Source organism: Lynx rufus, unplaced genomic scaffold (genome assembly GCF_022079265.1).
Source record: "Lynx rufus isolate CCGP_SWC_20201006 ecotype Redwood Valley unplaced genomic scaffold, mLynRuf1.p SCAF_1, whole genome shotgun sequence".
NCBI lineage: Eukaryota > Metazoa > Chordata > Mammalia > Carnivora > Felidae > Lynx > Lynx rufus.
The window spans coordinates 67,142,957-67,160,421 of record NW_025814823.1 but is presented as its reverse complement, the minus strand read 5'-3'; the positions used below and the strand labels follow the sequence as shown (position 1 = coordinate 67,160,421).

At 41.2% G+C, this 17,465-nt stretch overlaps 1 protein-coding gene across 3 annotated transcripts in view; it reads left to right on the top strand.

Annotated features, from left to right (window-relative positions):
• The window catches only part of ABCC4 (ATP binding cassette subfamily C member 4), a 264,706-nt gene extending 248,196 nt beyond the window's left edge, over positions 1-16,510 (top strand). For all 3 annotated transcript variants that reach the window (XM_047081091.1, XM_047081080.1, XM_047081094.1), the window contains 2 exons: positions 2,101-2,235; positions 14,711-16,510. In XM_047081091.1, the coding sequence (XP_046937047.1) occupies positions 2,101-2,235; positions 14,711-14,818 (243 nt within the window). In that variant the 3' untranslated portion in view covers positions 14,819-16,510. The remainder of the gene's footprint in view (positions 1-2,100; positions 2,236-14,710) is intronic.
• The last annotated feature ends 955 nt before the right edge of the window (positions 16,511-17,465 follow it).

The following is a 17,465-nucleotide window of genomic DNA, read 5'->3' as shown; positions in this document are numbered from 1 at the left end:
GTGGTGGGTGGAAGGGAGGGAGGAAGGAAGGAAGGGAGGAAGGACATTATGTACCCTGTATACCTTGAGAATTAACAGCAATGTCTACAAAGCATGTAGTACAATGAGTGTTCAATCCACAGCTATTTTCTTCTTTTCCAAATTCAAAAGACCACTATTTTACTTACGAGGTAACTTTCTAAAATATTATCTTAAGGTAGTCATTCTTTGTTAAATTGCATTTATATTTAATACTCATAAGGCTCAAAGTATTCTGACCAAAATAAATTTTTTGGTCATTTATATTGTTAACTCTATTGCTTTTTAGGAGCATTAATTTTTTTTCTGGCTCTGCCTTTTCAGACACTGGTCAGTTCTGAGAACTGCTCATCTAGTGGCATTTGTGTATTTTCAGACGGTAGGAGAGAAAATGGAAAAATGTGCTGTTCATTCAAATTTGAGTAAAGTAGGAAGTTGGACAAGGACGAAATATCAGTAGTTTCATTCCATTAAAAATTACATACAGTCTTGATAGTTGGAGAACTCCTTTTCCACCAGCTCTGGTGATTTTTAAAAGTTGTTGCTTTTGCAGAATATCAGGTTCTTCATTGTATGAAGTAATTTGATTCACTTATTTACTTAGTCTTCAGCATGAGAGAAACCTGTATTTTAAAATTGGTTTTTTTCTTCTTCTTCAACATCAGGAGGAGTGGCTATGCTCTGTAATGCTATGCTTAAGTAAAATTACACATTTGGGGCATCTAAATTGGATGCCAAATTATAGGACGTTTTAATTATTATGTGGATGTGACAGATTCAATTATTCTTGAACTCTTTTGAGAAAGCTGCCCTTAGCAGTGATTCACAGTAGTAAACAAAAGATTAACAGGAAAATGCCCGTTATGAGACTTAATAAATGTTTCCGATTAAATACCACGGGACAGAATTAACTGCAATACCTAGATGTGGACAAACAGCCTGTGTCCGGCTTAAGAGTTTCAGCATATTCCCTTAAGATAAATTTACTCTAAATACAGCCTAAATGAAGAACTAAGTACCACTTAACATCAGAACTGTTTTCCTAGGTACATCATCTGGGCCAATGGTTTCAGACTCTTTTCTTCCCTCCCAAACCATTAACCAGAGCTACTAATAAGTAGAAATGCAGAGTTAAGAGCCCCTTCCTCTCCCTTTCAATTTCCAATTAGTGGACATATTAATGAGCAATAAAATGGCTTGAAAGGCAGGCAGCCGAAGAAAGAAAAGGAAGCAGGAAAGATACTTGTGCACACAGATACTCAGATCCTCTACAATTGAGATTGGGCTGCCCCCGTGTGCTGTGCAGGCCATGATCGCTGGAATTTGGAGCTCAATTTCTTAATTACTTCTTTAGTCTTATCCAGAGAGAAAATTGGATTTCTAGAGATTTCTTCTGTGCAGAGCAATTATGCTAAAGCTGCTTAGGGAGCAGCTCTTTTAGCCAGCCTTTCACTCCCAGAATAATAAGCTCCCACCAAAGCCAACTTCAGGATGCACCTTAATCTCGCTGACGGGTATTTTGTCCCCTCTTACCAGCTGACATATTCCAGGACCCTAAAGAAATTCCAGAAGCATTTACTCCTTTTCCAGATATTGCTCAGATTCTGTCAGACCAGCTTAGCAGCTAATTTGCTCTCAGGTCACTGCCATCTGGCCTGGATGACATCACCCTACTTTTTCATAAATTGAGTTTGATTTTCTAAATCAAGAAATTTCCCAACTCTGAATGTATGTATAAATAACCCTCAAAGCTCAGAGTCTGAGAGCTAAAAGCACTAATAACAACCCCAAAAGCCTTTGGCAGAATATAAAACGCCACAGGACTGCTGAGTGCCCATAATCATAGTCTAAAACTTTCATTTTCTTCCTTTCCTATAACATTATAATAATAAAAGGTCGGGCTAGGCCTTTGTCTGCCTAGTAAAACAGGGTAATCAAACCGTTTAAACACCAGGCAGGCCTACCACCCAAATGGATTCTCTCTATTCTCCTTCTCCGGCCCCTTTCCGAAATATTGTCTGGCTTATAATATGTTACTGCAAAACATTGTGTGCTAATGGGTTTCTTTCTGCTGATTAACAGGTTTTGGATTCAGGAAGACTGAAAGAATATGATGAACCGTATGTTTTGCTGCAGAATGAAGAGAGCCTGTTTTACAAGATGGTGCAGCAGCTGGGCCAGGCAGAAGCCGCTGCCCTCATCGAAACAGCAAAACAGGTAAGCGGGCCATGAGGAGCGGTAATTAAAGCTCATCTCAGCCCTTCACTCCTCGCAATCTGGCACGAGGGGTGCTCTAACAAGCACCCTGTGCCCTTCTCAATTATAAGCCTTCGGAGACAACGCTTCACGACTGGGTCTTAACAACACGTCCCAGGTTGAAGTCAGGTCTGCTGAGAATGGGCAGAATCGGTGGGGGAGTGGGGGTGCCCCAGGTGCGCATGCTCGCGTGCGCAGGCACGCGGGGGCGCTGCGGGGCGCAAGCACCTGTGCCCAAGAGGAGTGAGAGATCCGATTCTAGAGAGATGTCACATGTTGAACTCCATGCTTTCAGATTCTCATGTGGCACAGAACTTCCACATTTTGCAGGCCCGTTACATTTCATTCTAATCGGCGCTCACATTTGAGTTGCAAATACGGTCAAGGCACATCCAGGAAATTTTGAGAGTTTGAGAAAAAAAGAATGTGGGATGTTGTCCATTGGGTCTAGAAATATCTAGCAGGGAAATGTGTAGGTTGCTTTTCTGTTTTATAATTTGCAAAGAAAACCACATGATACGCTTCTTGCCCAGGTTTCTCCCTAATTCGTGGTGGTTTAGAAGAAGGCCTAGTTACCCCTTGTGCTTCCTCTGCCTTCTAGATGATGAAACGGTCATTGGGATGATCAAGAATCTATGTTACCTTGGGGCGCCAGGCTCATGCTCACTCTCCCAAAAATAAACATTGAAATTAAAAAAAAAAAAAAAGAATCTCTGCCACCCTAACGCTATAGTCTGAGTGGTGCTTGGAGATGTACAAAGCATTTTCACAGAGATGATGTGTGTGCAAGTACTAAGCACTGTACGTGGTGCTGATGTTCAGTGAATAACATTCAGAGTCGGAGGTGGGAGGGAGGGGAGGGTGGGTGAAGGGTATTGAAGAGGGCATCTTTTGGGATGAGCACTGGGTGTTGTATGGAAACCAATTTGACAATAAATTTCATATATTAAGAAAATAAATTAAAAAAAACATTCAGATTATCTGGTATCTTTCCAATAAGTAATGTATCTTCTCATTCTACACGTGTGATATGAAAACTGCGGCCTGGCTTAAGGGACTTAGCCAATGTCCTGCAGCCACCTGTAACTCTTTCTGATACAAGGTGGGAGTTGGCTTGATGGAAGGAAGAAAGGGAAGTCAGGTGTTCTTGCCCCTTGAGGTGTGTGGTTGGGATGGCATGGGATCAGTAGTCTTGAAGCTCCCCATCAGAACTATTTCTCCCTGGGCATTATAATCATAGGTGCATTTTTCTGTTCATCCTTTTCTGCATTTCCCAGATTTTCACTGCAAGAGAAAATTACTTGTGTAATATCTTAAGTGTCTATTAAAGACAACAGGAGAAAATCTGTCCCAGTATCTAACAGCCCTCGTGTGTGAGAAATTTATCCAAAACACAGCTTAAGTTCTCTTCTGTCACTGTTTTGTCTCATCCCTCCAACTCAGAAATAAAGAGCTATAACTGCCACTGTTCGTAGAACATTTCTTCAAATGCTGCTTCATCCTCAAAAACCATTCGGTAAATGTGTATGTGTGCCCGCAGTATCGTGCTGGGGACTAACAAACGTGTCAGATGTATTTCTTAGATATCCCCAGTATAATAAACCCAAGAGCTGAGAAGAGCAGAGATGCTCTGTTTATGTGCTGAGCAATTTGGAGGTGCGGGATGAGGCTCTGACACTCATCGTGCACCGTGTGTGATGTAGGTTCTCTTGTCTTGGTGCCGGTGTAAGAGGCTGGGAATCTGAAGGGCGCCTGCGTGGCTCAGTCGGTTAAGCATCCGACTTCAGCTCAGGTCATGATCCCACAGTTCGTGGGTTCGAGCCTCACATTGGGCTCTGTGCTGACAGCCTGGAGCCTGCTTTGGATTCTGTGTCTCCTTGTCTCTCTGCCCCTCCCCACTTGCACTGTCTGTCTCTCAAAAATAAACATTAAAAAAAAAAGGCTGAGACTTTGAGAGGGGAAGGAAATTGCTCAGAGTCACACAGCTGGCTGGATAATTGGCAGAATCAGAGTTTACACCCAGGGTCAGGGATGAGGAAATCTGAATTCTGAACTTTTCGTAAGTACTTCCATCGTACATGAATGTAGAGAAGCCAGTGTACTGCTTTCAGGGCTGAAATGCAGAGACTTTCACCAACTGGATGTCTCCCAGTCGGTGCTTCTTCCCTCGGAAGACCCAGGCAGTCAGTCATTGGGGATCCCCTGTATAATCTGCTCGTAAAACAGCCAGGAATCTTACAAACCCCTTTGTTCTCTGACCTCAGGCATTTCACATCAAACAGATGTGTCCCCACCTACGTGTCAAAGCCTCCGTTTTAAAAATCTGTTATCGTTGTGTATCATCAAGGCGTTGAGTAATGACAAATAAATCACAGATGGGTCCAGATAACAGAAGATGGTATAGTTCAACACCCTCTTTTTACAAATAGGAAGCTAAGGCCCCTTAGAAGTAAGGTGGTCCTATATATAGATAACTTACGTTAGCTCTCATTTGCAGCAGACACAGAATTAGACATCTGCTCTTTTAAGAAATGTTTTAACCAAGCGTGACATACGTACAGAAATGCTCAGAGGTTGCAATTAGAAACCTCGGGATTCCTGGTCCTGTAATCTTGCACCTAACATAATAATATTAACGGTGCTACATTCGTATAGCTCTGTATCATTTATCTTATGTGGTTCTCACATGTGTGAGTTCACTTAATCCTCCTGGTGGTTCTTTCTTATCCCACTTCATGGACAAGGAGACTGGATTGAGGACTCACCTAAGGTCACAGAGCTGGTCAGTGGAGAGCAGAGGGCTAATTGCTGGGTGAAGCTGAGAGTTGCTGTGGTCCACATGTCCAATTTCAAAACCCTGCTCCTTTTCTCATGTGGAATCCAACATGGGGCCAGGTTTACATAATGGCAGCACATCCCTCTGGGATCTCAGAGGCTCAGGTCACCTCTCTGGAAAGACGTAAGGAAATACGTATCCCAGTTGAGTATCTTCTTGACATCACTTCTGCACATGCTTGGACGTCTTAGAGCAGGCTGTCAGATTGTCAACTTTTTAAATGTGCAGCCATCAAATATCAAAGCATCACTGAGAATAATGACAGTAGGAAGATGGGTGTAAGTTAACAAGCTTTCAGCTCCTGACAGGTTGGAATCCGTTTCTTTGAAAAGAAAATGCAACATTTAGAAAAAGGTACTTCCACGTCAACGTTGTCTTGACCACATAGTTGTTTCTCTTCAAATGTTGGTATAGGCAAGCGTAATTACTCTCGTTGACCCTCAGAGATGATCTGTGGAATAGTAGAGAAAGTACTTTTTAGGTACATAAAGCGGGGAGGTGCGTTAGTCTTCTAGGGGCTACCCCATCAAAGTATACAGAATAGGTGTCTTAAAACCACAGCAATTTGTTCCTCACGGTTCTGGAAGCTGGAGTTTTGAAATGAAGGTATCGACAGGGTTGGTTTCCTCTGAAATATCGCTCCTTGGCTTGTCGAGGACCATCTTCTTTGTCTTAGTGTGGTCTGCCCTCTGTGTGTGCCTGAGTGCTAAACTCCTCATACAAGGGCACCAGTCAGATTAGATTAGGACCCACCTCTGTGACCTCATTTTAACTTAACTGACCCTATCTCCACATACAATCACATTCTGAGACACTGAAGGCTTAGGACTTCAACATACAAATCTCGAGGGGACACAGTTCAGCCCATAACCGAGGTGAATCTTGTCATTCATTCTCCTCCATGATGAAGCAGACCTAATTGAGGTTTTTTGGAGTTCCTTTGTTCCCAGTATATAACAGGTGCCATTTTATCTATTGGTGAAATCACCAGCTATAACCCCAAAGTTAGGAAATCCTGATAATCCTATGTTCTAGGAGCCTGGACCAGTTTGAATTGGTAGAAACGCTTAGCAGCCCCATGGCCCCGTATGTCTCCTGAGGTCTCTGAGCTGCCCGTTCCTCACTTGTGCTGGGGTTACAGCAAGGCCTGGCTACAAGGATCAGATGAGACACTGTATGCTTACCTGCTTTGAAGAATGCAGAGCCTTTTACAAATACAAGAGTTTTCCCTCTCAACAACGAAAGGGGATTGGTTTTTTAAAGGCTGTGGATTGAACCATTACCCCCCTAAAATAACAAATGAAGTACCCAAAGTTCTTCTAGGTAAGCTTTAGAAACTCTAAATTTGTTTTTAGTAATAAGTTTTTTTTTAACAGTTGATATAAACTAATGCTATAAAACTCAAAAACTTCACAGTTTTTTAAAATGATTGTTTTAGCTTATAAATAAAAGGTAAGTCATCCACCCACTCTTCAGGACAGAGCTCTGACACCTGTGTTGACCCTTCTGCTGATACAGCCCATTTGTCAACACAGACTTGTGCATATATACTTTCTGTTTTGTGAGCACAAGTGACAGCTGTTTCTTACTTCTTTCAGTTAATGTATCTCATATTATATCAATGTATATAATTATCTTTTTTTAAAAGTTGATTTGAGAAAGAGAGAGCACAAGTGGGGGAAGAACAGAGAGAAAGAGAAAGAGAATCCCATGGAGGCCCCGATGTGGGGCTTGAACTCACAAACCGTGAGATCATGACCTGAGCCAAAATCAAGAGTCAGACGCTTAAATCGACTGAGCCACCCAGGCGCCCCTGGTTATGTCATTCTTTTTAATGGCTACATAGTATTTATGCTTTCTCCACTCTCTTCTCCCCATTTTTTCCTTCTAATTAAGTTGTTACAGTTTAGTTTTCTTTTCCCAAAGAATGAGCTGGTAGATTTACTTACTGATTCTTGTACTCTATGTTCCAGTTTATCACTTTCTGCTTTTATATGTGTTAATACTGTCTTTGGTTTATTTTATTGTGGTTTCTTGAATGCATTTGTTTTCATTCGTTCTTGTTCATTAATATAAATATTTTAAGGCAGTCAACTTTTCTCGGAAGACTGTTCTAGCTATATGCTATGCTATACGCTACTGGGTTCTGGTATGCAGTGCTTTTGTCATAGTTAAGTTTTCAAATACAAATCTAAAGTTTTGTTTTCTTTTTTCTTTTTTTAAATTTTTTAGAGAGAGACAGAGCATGAGTGGGGGAGGAGCAGAGAGAGAGAGAGAGGGAGACACAGAATCCAAAGCAGGCTTCAGGCTCTGAGCTGTCAGCACAGAGCCCGATGTGGGGCTTGAACCCATGAACCATGAGATCATGACCTGAGTCGAAGTTGGACACTTAACCGACTGACCACTCAGGCGCCCCTAAAATTTTATTTTCAATTTTCTCTTTGGCTCAAAAATTGAGAAAGGGGCCTTTAAAACTTCCTGGTGGTGGGGGTTTGGTTTTTTTTTATGTTTTCTAGTTTACTCATCAGTGTTGATTTGCATTGCCTTGTGATCATAGAGTTGTCTATGCTGTTTCCACCCAGAAACAGTATTTGTTAATACTTTTCTTGTGTTCTAGTGCATAGTCAACTTTTGTGAATGTTTTTCGCGTGTTTAAAAAGATGGACTAGTGTTTGTTTACAGTATAGCATTTAATGACTTTTAATTAGATTTACTTTAGTAATTATTTAGATCTTCTCCTTATTTTGGTCCATTTGATGTGACACATTATGTTAGTCTTATATTATTACAACCTTTCACTTTATAGTTCCTGTCATTTTTGCTTTGCTTGTCATTTTGGTTTTTAATTTTTATGTTCTCATTTTTTAGTCCACAGATATTCTTGACTTGGGTCTTCACTGTGAATTATATTTTCTTCTATTTTAAAGTGCTTTTCTTTCTTGGCTTCATTTAATGCACCTGGCCCTGAATGCAGGCAAGCTGGTTCAAAATTTCAGTTGAGTCTCCTGCTTTTCCCTTTGTTTTCATTCACCTGGTATATCTTAGTCTTTTAGTATCAGATTACAGAAATATTTCCTGTAAATGGCATATAGTTCAGTTAGCTCTGAGATTTAATCTTAGTCCTCCTTTTTTTAACAGATGAGTTTAGTCCATTTACATTTATTGAGAATCACACTTCTATTATGTTTTCAGCTTTTAGTGTTCCTTTTTTTTAACCTTTTAATTAGTATGTATTTTTTTTAAGATTAAAAAAAATTAATTGATCTCTACCCAACATGAGGCTGGAACACAACCCCAAGATCAAGAGTCTCAATCTCTACTGACTAAGCCAGCCAGGTGCCTCTATTTATTTTTCTTTGCTCATTGTTTTATGTGTGTACCTTCCATTTCTCCTGGGAACACTTTATTATTATTGATTCCCCATTATGAACAATGACAACATCTCTTCCCTCTCTCCCTGTGCTCCCACCAGATTTTTGTTGTTTAGTTTTCCTTATTGTGTTTACTGTCAAATCTTTAAAAATACTTAAACCTTTATTATTTTACTTGCTTGTTTTATTTTTTTTTTTATTTTTAACGTTTATTTATTTTTGAGACAGAGAGAGACAGAGCATGAATGGGGGAGGGTCAGAGAGAGAAGGAGACACAGAATCTGAAACAGGCTCCAGGCTCTGAGCTGTCAGCACAGAGCCCAATGTGGGACCGTGAGATTGAGGCCAGCATTGGGTTCCATGCTGAACTGAGTGTGGAGCCTGCTTAAGATCCCTCTTTCTCTCTCTGTCCCTCTCCCCCTCTCCCCCTTTCATACTCTCTAAAATAAAAAAATAAAACTAAAAAAATGAGATAGAAAAGAATGGAATGGGGGCGCCTGGGTGGCGCAGTCGGTTAAGTGTCCGACTTCAGCCAGGTCACGATCTCACGGTCCGTGGGTTCGAGCCCCGCGTCGGGCTCTGGGCTGATGGCTCAGAGCTTGGAGCCTGTTTCCGATTCTGTGTCTCCCTCTCTCTCTGCCCCTCCCCCGTTCATGCTCTGTCTCTCTCTGTCCCAAAAATAAATAAACGTTGAAAAAAAAAATTAAAAAAAAAAAAAGAAAAGAATGGAATGGAAAGAAAAGAACAGTGTAACTGTCATAGTAATAGTAAATATTTCTTGGGTCTGTACTGAGTCTCAATGTAATATGAAATGTACTTACTCCTGATCTCATGGTTTGTGAGATCAGGCCCTGTGTTGGGCTCTACTTGGGATTCTTTCTGTCTCCTCTCTGTCCTTCTCCTGTTCATGTGCACACATGTGCTCACTTGTGCACGTGCTCGCTCTCAAACGTTAAAAAAAAATGTACTTACTACTGTGGGTGACAGTCAAAACAAAAGGTTGGAAAACAGTGCTCTGTACCATCTTAAAGGAGGGTTTGTTGGAGTTAGAATCCCCCTGACTTAACTGTGTGTGTGTGTGTGTGTGTGTGTGTGTGTGTGTATAAAATTTGCTGCACCTCTAATTTAAATGCTTTGGCTATAAAATTCTTGGGTCCCACTTTCTTTCACTTAGTATGCTATAAATTTTGCTCTAAGGGTTCTCTCATTGTTTATTCATATGGAGCGGTCAAGTTAGACTTAACTTGATCTTCTTTCCTGAAGCCCAAAGGACTCTTTCTCAGTTTTGAAGGCCATTAGTTTTTCCTAGGGTATGATGTACCCTTTTGTTCCCTAGCTTCACGTCTTTTATTTCTGGAAGTTACTGGAATTGTAGCTTTGAAGTTCTCTTCCTTTGATTGGAGTCTCCTCTTTACACATATCTATCATGTATATGTTGTTTGTTCTTTATGTTATAAAGCTATTTTCTCCTTGATCCTTTTTAATTATTTTATTTCTTTAATGATTTTATTTATTTTTGAGAGAGAGAGAGAGACAGAGACAGAGCACGAGCTGGGGAGGGGCAGAGAGAGAGGGAGACACAGAATCCGAAGCAGGCTCCAGGCTCCGAGCTGCCAGAGCCCGACATGGGGCTCAAACTCGTGAACTGTGAGATCATGATCTGAGCTGAAGTCTAGACGCTTAACCGACGGAGCTACCCAGGCACCCCTTTAATTCTTTATTAACTTCTAATTATGCTTGCTTTCTCAATTCTGTCCCCCGCGTCTCATCCTGTTTCTCCAGTGGTTGCTGAACTACTTTGTGCTGCGTTCACACAGCTGCCCTTTCTGTGATGCTTCCCTGTTCTCCATTCCACTCGTGGCCCCAGTCAGTTCCTGCTTCATCGTCTCATGTTGCTGTGCCACATTTCCAAACATTCAAATTTCTGTTGTCCACAGGTTGATTGTTCTGTATTTTCTTTGAGTGTATTACATTATATTTTTTTCACAGTTTCCGTTTGTTCAGTGAGTATTTATTTGACATGTGCTTATCTTGTTCCTTTTCCTTACTGTGTATTTTACAGATCCTGTACTACTACTATAATGTTGTTGGTTGTTGTTGTTGTTGTTATTCCTACCACTCATCTTTGAATTAAGTGAGTTTTTCCTAGACTATATTTTTATAGGATGATGGTGGCTAGGACATTATTTCAGGCTAAAGGGAATTCTGTCTGCTTAACGTAGAAGTTCCTTATGACAGAGGGAGAGAATTGTGTGTGTGTGTGTGTGTGTGTGTGTGTGTGTATAAGCAAGAGAGAGAAATTGAAGATGCGTGTTCATTTAGCCTGTCCTCCTCCCTAGCCTGCAGAGATGGGCAGTTACTTGCATGTCAGTATCTCCCTTCTCCTAGGGCCTCATCAGTGTATATGCTTCAGGCAAAGATGGGGATTCTGTACATTCCTCATTGACTCACCTTGGAATTTGCCAGGTAGTTGGACAACTGTGCTCTCCCATGATTGCTGAGATCTCCGCTAGCTACTTCCTCTCTGTCTTACCACAGCCCCAGTGGATCCAGTTGCATATGGCAGCCCATCCGGATATCTTGCCGTTTGGGATTTCAGATGAGTCCTGATTTCATTAAAGATGGGCTTCTTTTTTATCTCGCGGTATCCTTGCTGTTTAGGGTGATTTCTGAGACGATTAAGGGGAGGGAAAAATCCATTTCTGTTATCTTAAAAGCAGAGGTCTTCTCTAACTCTCTGGTACTCTTTTTTTTTTTTTTCAACGTTTATTTATTTTTGAGACAGAGAGAGACAGAGCATGAACGGGGGAGGGGCAGAGAGAGAGGGAGACACAGAATCGGAAACAGGCTCCAGGCTCTGAGCCATCAGCCCAGAGCCCGACGCGGGGCTCGAACTCCCGGACCGCGAGATCGTGACCTGGCTGAAGTCGGACGCTTAACCGACTGCGCCACCCAGGCGCCCCTCTCTGGTACTCTTTAACCTCAACAACAGACCTGCCAGCGTGTACCTAACCAGAGTTAGGCCTGCCGTAAAGATGAGTTTGAGAGTTACTGGAATTGAGCTAGGGCCATACACTTTAGTGAGAGTGAACTGGCAAGAGTCTGGAGCCAGAAATCACCATGTTGAAGCAATGTAAATGAAAGGTCACTTGCTGGCTTTCACTCATGCATGGGCAGCTTTTATTGCTCTGTTGCTTTTAGTAAGATCTAATTCCATGATGGTTACTTTATTGACAAGCCAGCATCCATTACTACACCTTGTTTGAGCCTCCGTTAGAGCAACTGTAATGAAGCAGACCCAAGAGAAAGAGGGGAAGAGGGACAAGAAGCCCAGAACTCACTGGGCATACAGTCTGCTTGCCCTGATCTTTAACTTATATGGTATTGTTCCTTTTAACCTTCACAACTGTATTAAGCTGGCATTATTGCCCGTTTTAACAAATGGAGGAATTGACACCCAAGAGCCCAAGTGCCTGCTCAAAGTCAACAGTTAGTGAATATCAACTTTCATAGGCTTTTTTTTTTTAAGTTTATTTCTTTTGAGTAGGAGGGAGGCAGAGAGAGAGAGAGAGACAGAGAGAGAGAGAGAGAGAGAGAGAGAGAGAGAGAGAGAGAGAGAGAGAATCCCAATCAGGCTCCACACTGTCAGCGTGTGTCAGTGTGTCACTGTCAGCCCAGCATGGGGCTCGAACCCATAGACCATGAGATCACCACCTGAGCCGAAATCAAGAGCCGCTTAACCGACTGAGCCACCCAAGTGCCCCCTTTCGTAGTCTGTTAACTGTCTTTCTGCCTCCCCGGTGACCATATTCACCGAATTAAAGGTGTCTCGGCTCCAACTCAGGGGATCTGTAAAGATAAAACCAAAACAGCCACAAAGGGCCTCCCAGCTGTTTTGTTTTCATCATTTAAGCGGGTGATGCTGCTACCTTCTGTGGACCGAGGGGCCACTTCTCGGAGCGGCTTCGTAATCACACCCACCACTTCACTTCAGTCTGCAGTTTGTAGCCAGTAATTAGTTCCTATGAGGTAAGTCACTGTCTCACCTGACAGGTGAGGCCGCCGGTATGGAGAGGGCTTGAGTGATTTCTCCAGGGTCAACAGTGAGTCCCAGGAAGAGCGGATGGAGATGGACCTCCCCATCCTAGGCTGAGCCTACGGCACGGGGACCCGTCACCCAACTGCCTTCATAACCCGCACCCTTCGTAACCCGGGAAGAGGAGGGCTCCTCTCTCGCGTGTGCTGTTAGCTGCAGTGTATTCCCGGCCGCGTCAACACGTGAGGAGAAGAAGGGTCAAATCAAGGATTTTATACACAGGAAGCTCGCTTTCAGGGTTTAGTTTCAGGTGTCTCAGACCATGAAGCTAAGACCATTTCAGTGAAGCGTTGCCAATAATGACTTTCCTGTATAAAAAATTACATTCAGAGGGTGATAGGGAAAGGAATTGGCTTTTTTGGAGAGGACTACCAAGCAGTAGAAAATGAAAAGGTACTTTTAATCTTCTGGTTGTTTTTAGTTTCAACAAGATACCTCTTTTTTGGGAGTGCATAAATCTATAACTGTACAAAATATGGATAGCTTTAAATTAAAAAAATTTTTTTTTAATTAACACCCCCCAAAGGTATTTTTTTAAATACTTGTGTTATAATGGAAATAACTTCAGATTTCACCCAGTGAAGTCCAAACGTTCTTGGAGAAGGCCTCATTTTACTCCTTCAGTGACATTTTAATATACAATATTTCATATGTAATGTTAGTTTTGGAGTAGCAAGTCTGTAAGCAATAAGAGAAAAAGAAAGTACACTTAATCTGAAGGTAGATGTCCCAGCAATTTTCCTTTTTATATGTGAAGCCCCTTCTCTCCCATGATAACTTTGTTGATAGCATCCACACATATATTTGGAGCCAGGTGTTGTAAAATAGATCTGGAATCGTGTGACTTAAGAGACCCAGCTCATGACACGTGTCAGCCTCAGATAGATGGTACATTTTCTGTTTTAAAGACTCAAACAAAACTTTTCACATTCTTCTTTGGGAAAAAAAAAATTACATTTGAAGTCCTTTTTCACCCAAACACATTTTGAGATAAGAGCTCACAAGTCTTGACATTATTTCATTTTGTTACGCGCATCTGTCAAGGAACCGAGATATGATACAGCTACTAAAAACCGATGATTGTGGAACAGAGAAACTTGACAGCATTTCATTCCCTTTATGTTCTGATTATACATTTATCAGAAAACCTGTATCTCTTCTAGTTCAGCTAGAAATTGGTAGAATTCAAGAACTCAAAGGCCTGGCAAAGAACTGTCCTATTATTTGGTATCATCTTACATTTTAGAGAAGATGCTTGGTTGAGTCATTGTTAAAGCTTTTGCTTCTCTTTTCATTATTGTGGCCCACTATCCACAGATCACATTTCTATAGGCCCTATAACTGCTCTGCCGCACAAATTAAACGCGGGGATATTTCATACATATACGCCAGCATTTCAATGCTTGTCAATCAGAGTTTATAAAATATAGGGATTACAACCTGATATTAACATCCAAATCTATTGTGCTCATTTTATGTGTGAAAATGAGAAACCCTCGTGTAGACGCTATATTCCCCAGCCTCTTTGTCACCCTGTTTTTAATTTATCTCCAGGTTTTGAGTCAGTAAAATGATTTTGCTTTATCAATTTAATGTAGTGATAAAACATATCTACGAATCAGAACGATCAGAACCAAAGTGGATCTACAGGTTGTTTGACATTAAGCCCCCGCCCTGCCGAGGGCATTAATAGGGCTGCTTTCTTCACAGAAGGAATATATCGCTATTGTGGGTTTGTTTTTTTATGGTATTGTTTTTATTTTCATTATTTTTTTAAGTCTGTTTATTTTGAGAGAGCATGCACACAAGCAGGGAGGGGCAGAGAGAGAAGGAGAGAGAGAATCCCAAGCAGGCTCCATACTGTTAGCCTGACAGAGCCTGACAGAGCCTGACACGGGGCTCGAACACAGGAACTGTGAGATCGTGACCCGAGCCGAAACCAAGAGAAGGACGCTCAATCGACTGAGTCACCCAGGCAACCCGTCCCCTATTTTTTTAAACTTTACTCCAGTCGTGATGTGATTCACTTCACGTGAAGAAATAGACATGGAAATGCATCGACCTGGGGAGGAGGGCTTGAAAACCTCCAAACGTGTTCTTTTTATACCTTTTTTGTGGTTCTTCTTTTTACAGGTGTACTTCAGAAGGAACTATCCAGATCTTACTCACAATGGCCATGTGGCTCTGAACGCTTCCAACGGACAGCCCTCAGCCTTTACGATTTTTGAAACAGCACTGTGATTGCACCACGGCATCAAGTCTATTCCAGAGGCATTTTTCTAATAGTTTTTGTACTGGGTCAGTTCTCTTGTACTTTTTTTACACTAGCAAAAAATATTTACACGTGCAAGGTGTTTATTTGGAGTACCCCTCCAACTTCACCCAACGATTTCAAACTCTAGCAGGATGATTTACTATTTTTTTATTTATATGCTATAGTATTTTTTTTTTTTCTTATCCAAATCACAGGTGCAGGACACCAGTAAAAGCTCTACCAGGTTTGGTGCCTTAAGAGACTTCAGAGCCAAAGCTCATTTTGTAAGGCATAAGACAAAGTTGTCACAGACTTTTTTCTTTCTTTTTTTTTTTTTTTTTTACTGGCCCAAATTCTATATAACTTTCCAATTATATCAGGGATTCTATTCACTTGAAGACTGTGTGAAGTTGCCATTTTGTCTCGCCACTTTTTTTTTTTTTTTTGAATGTAACTAGGATCCATTACTTCTCCCTAAAGGCCTCTGGTTGAAATAGTACAGCTAAATCTAATAGGAAAAACCAAAAATAAACTTTATCTTAAGTGACATTATAGTAGAGTCTTCCCCCCTCTAAAAAAAGATACATGCTTAAAATACAGGAGGGCAGTATTTAATTATATGTTCTGAAAGGCAAGGAAGAGAAAATAATGCTTCCTCAGAATTGGAGCCATGGCCATGTAGGTGATTTGATAATGAAGGACACAAATGTGATCATTGATCATCTAGATTTGCAGGACTCTGACATGGTAACTGCCGTCATCATGGAGATAGTTTCAAAAAAGACCAAACCACAAGCTGTAATTCTGGACTACAGCATAGGAGTCTCATTTGGATTTCTGGTTTACTAATAACGGACGGACTATTGACTATAAGCCTTTTGGCTTAGTGTTTATTGAAATCCCGTCTCCACTGTGTGTACAAGCTCTCCTGACTTGGTGAGAAAAACCGAAAATCATCACAAACAGTGGCTGTAATTGTGCAGTGTATTCTCAGGCTGTATCCAGCAGGCTCCCTTTTATGAACCTGCCCAGGTTCTTTTCCCTCTGACCACTAATAGCACTTTGTTTAAGTCTTTCTGATGAGTGAGTCAGCAAACCACTGTACTTCCTAAGGCCTGCTGCACTTTATTTGAACCATGGGTCTTTAGTTTTTCTTGACGGTGGCTGTGGTATGTGAGTTCGGATTGCTAGAGGTTTTACTGTTGTGGTTTTAAGTTGGACTCTCGTGACCTCGAGAATAAGGTGTAACCACCCTCAAGTTGCATACATTCATATTTATGCTCTCATATTGTAGATTTTCAGACTCTTTAAAGAAAGAAACAAATGGTTTGTAGCGTCAAGCCTTAAAAAGCACTCAAGGCAAACTACACAAAATTTGAGTGCAGTAGCTATTTGACTCTTTGTATTTAGAAATAATATGGTTAATGTTTAGTTCAGTAAGCCAGTAAGTTAATAGTCATGGATAGTATTTCATGACACTGAAATGGCAACAGTGATAGTTATGAGGCTTGTTGAAACAGTGGGAGACACTGCAAATGTGTATGTGCTTATTTGGTCTTTAGAGGTTAAGGACAGTTAAAAAAAAAACATGTTTCTATTTTATTTCTATTTCAGTGTCATCATAGAATTTTTTTAATGAAACAAAATTCAGTTGAAATAAATGACCATTTTCATCTCCATTCAGAGATCTGTGTTTTGTTCTTGGAGGGATTACTGACTCGTGTTCTTGCTGTTGAAAGCCCACAAGTTTTCCAGAGATCAAAAAATAGCTTCATTATCAACTGGTTCTCTCAGCTAACTGGACGTAGCACATATTCTAAGTAGACAGGTGGGTTTCAGGCGGCCCTTGAGGCAAGCCTAGGTGTACTCTCACCCAGGAAGGGAGACCGTATTAGCTTATGCCCTAGGCTGGAACAAGTATTAAATTGTTGAGGTTTTTGTTGTTTGAAGGTGACTTTGCACTGAACTCACAGGAAACATTTATTGCTGCTACATTAAAACACTGTAGAACACGGGTTCTCAAAGTGTGGTCCCTGGACCAGGAGCATCAGCATCACCTGGGAACTTGTCAATGCACATTCTTGTGTCTCATCCCAGATCTACTGAATCAGAAACTGTGGTGCTGTGGACCAGTAATCTGTGTCTTAACAAGGCCTACGGATGATTCTGATTGAGAAACCAGTGCTGAAGAACATCAAGTACTCCTAAAGCTCATTAAGAAAAACACAGAAAGCCCAATTAGAGAAATGGACAAGAGACTTAAGTAGGCACTTTGCAAAAGAGAATATCCAAGTGACCAATAATTGGAAAAGTGCTTACTCTTATTGGTTACCAGGGAAATGCAAATTAAAACCACAGTGACATAGCACAAAACACCCGTGAGCATGGCTAAAATTTAAAAGACTACCGATGGGGTGCCACTGGAGCAATGGGAACTCTCATATAAAAGTGTGTATAAAAAAGTGTATGTTGAAAAAACTTGGGAAAACACTTTGATGGCATTTACTCAAGCTGCATACCCTGTGATCCACACACGTGTGCTCCAAGAGATGTGTTCGAGGACGTTCCTGGAAGTATAATTCCTAGTAGCCCCAAAGTGGAAATAATCCAAATGCCCATCAACAGCAAAGAGAA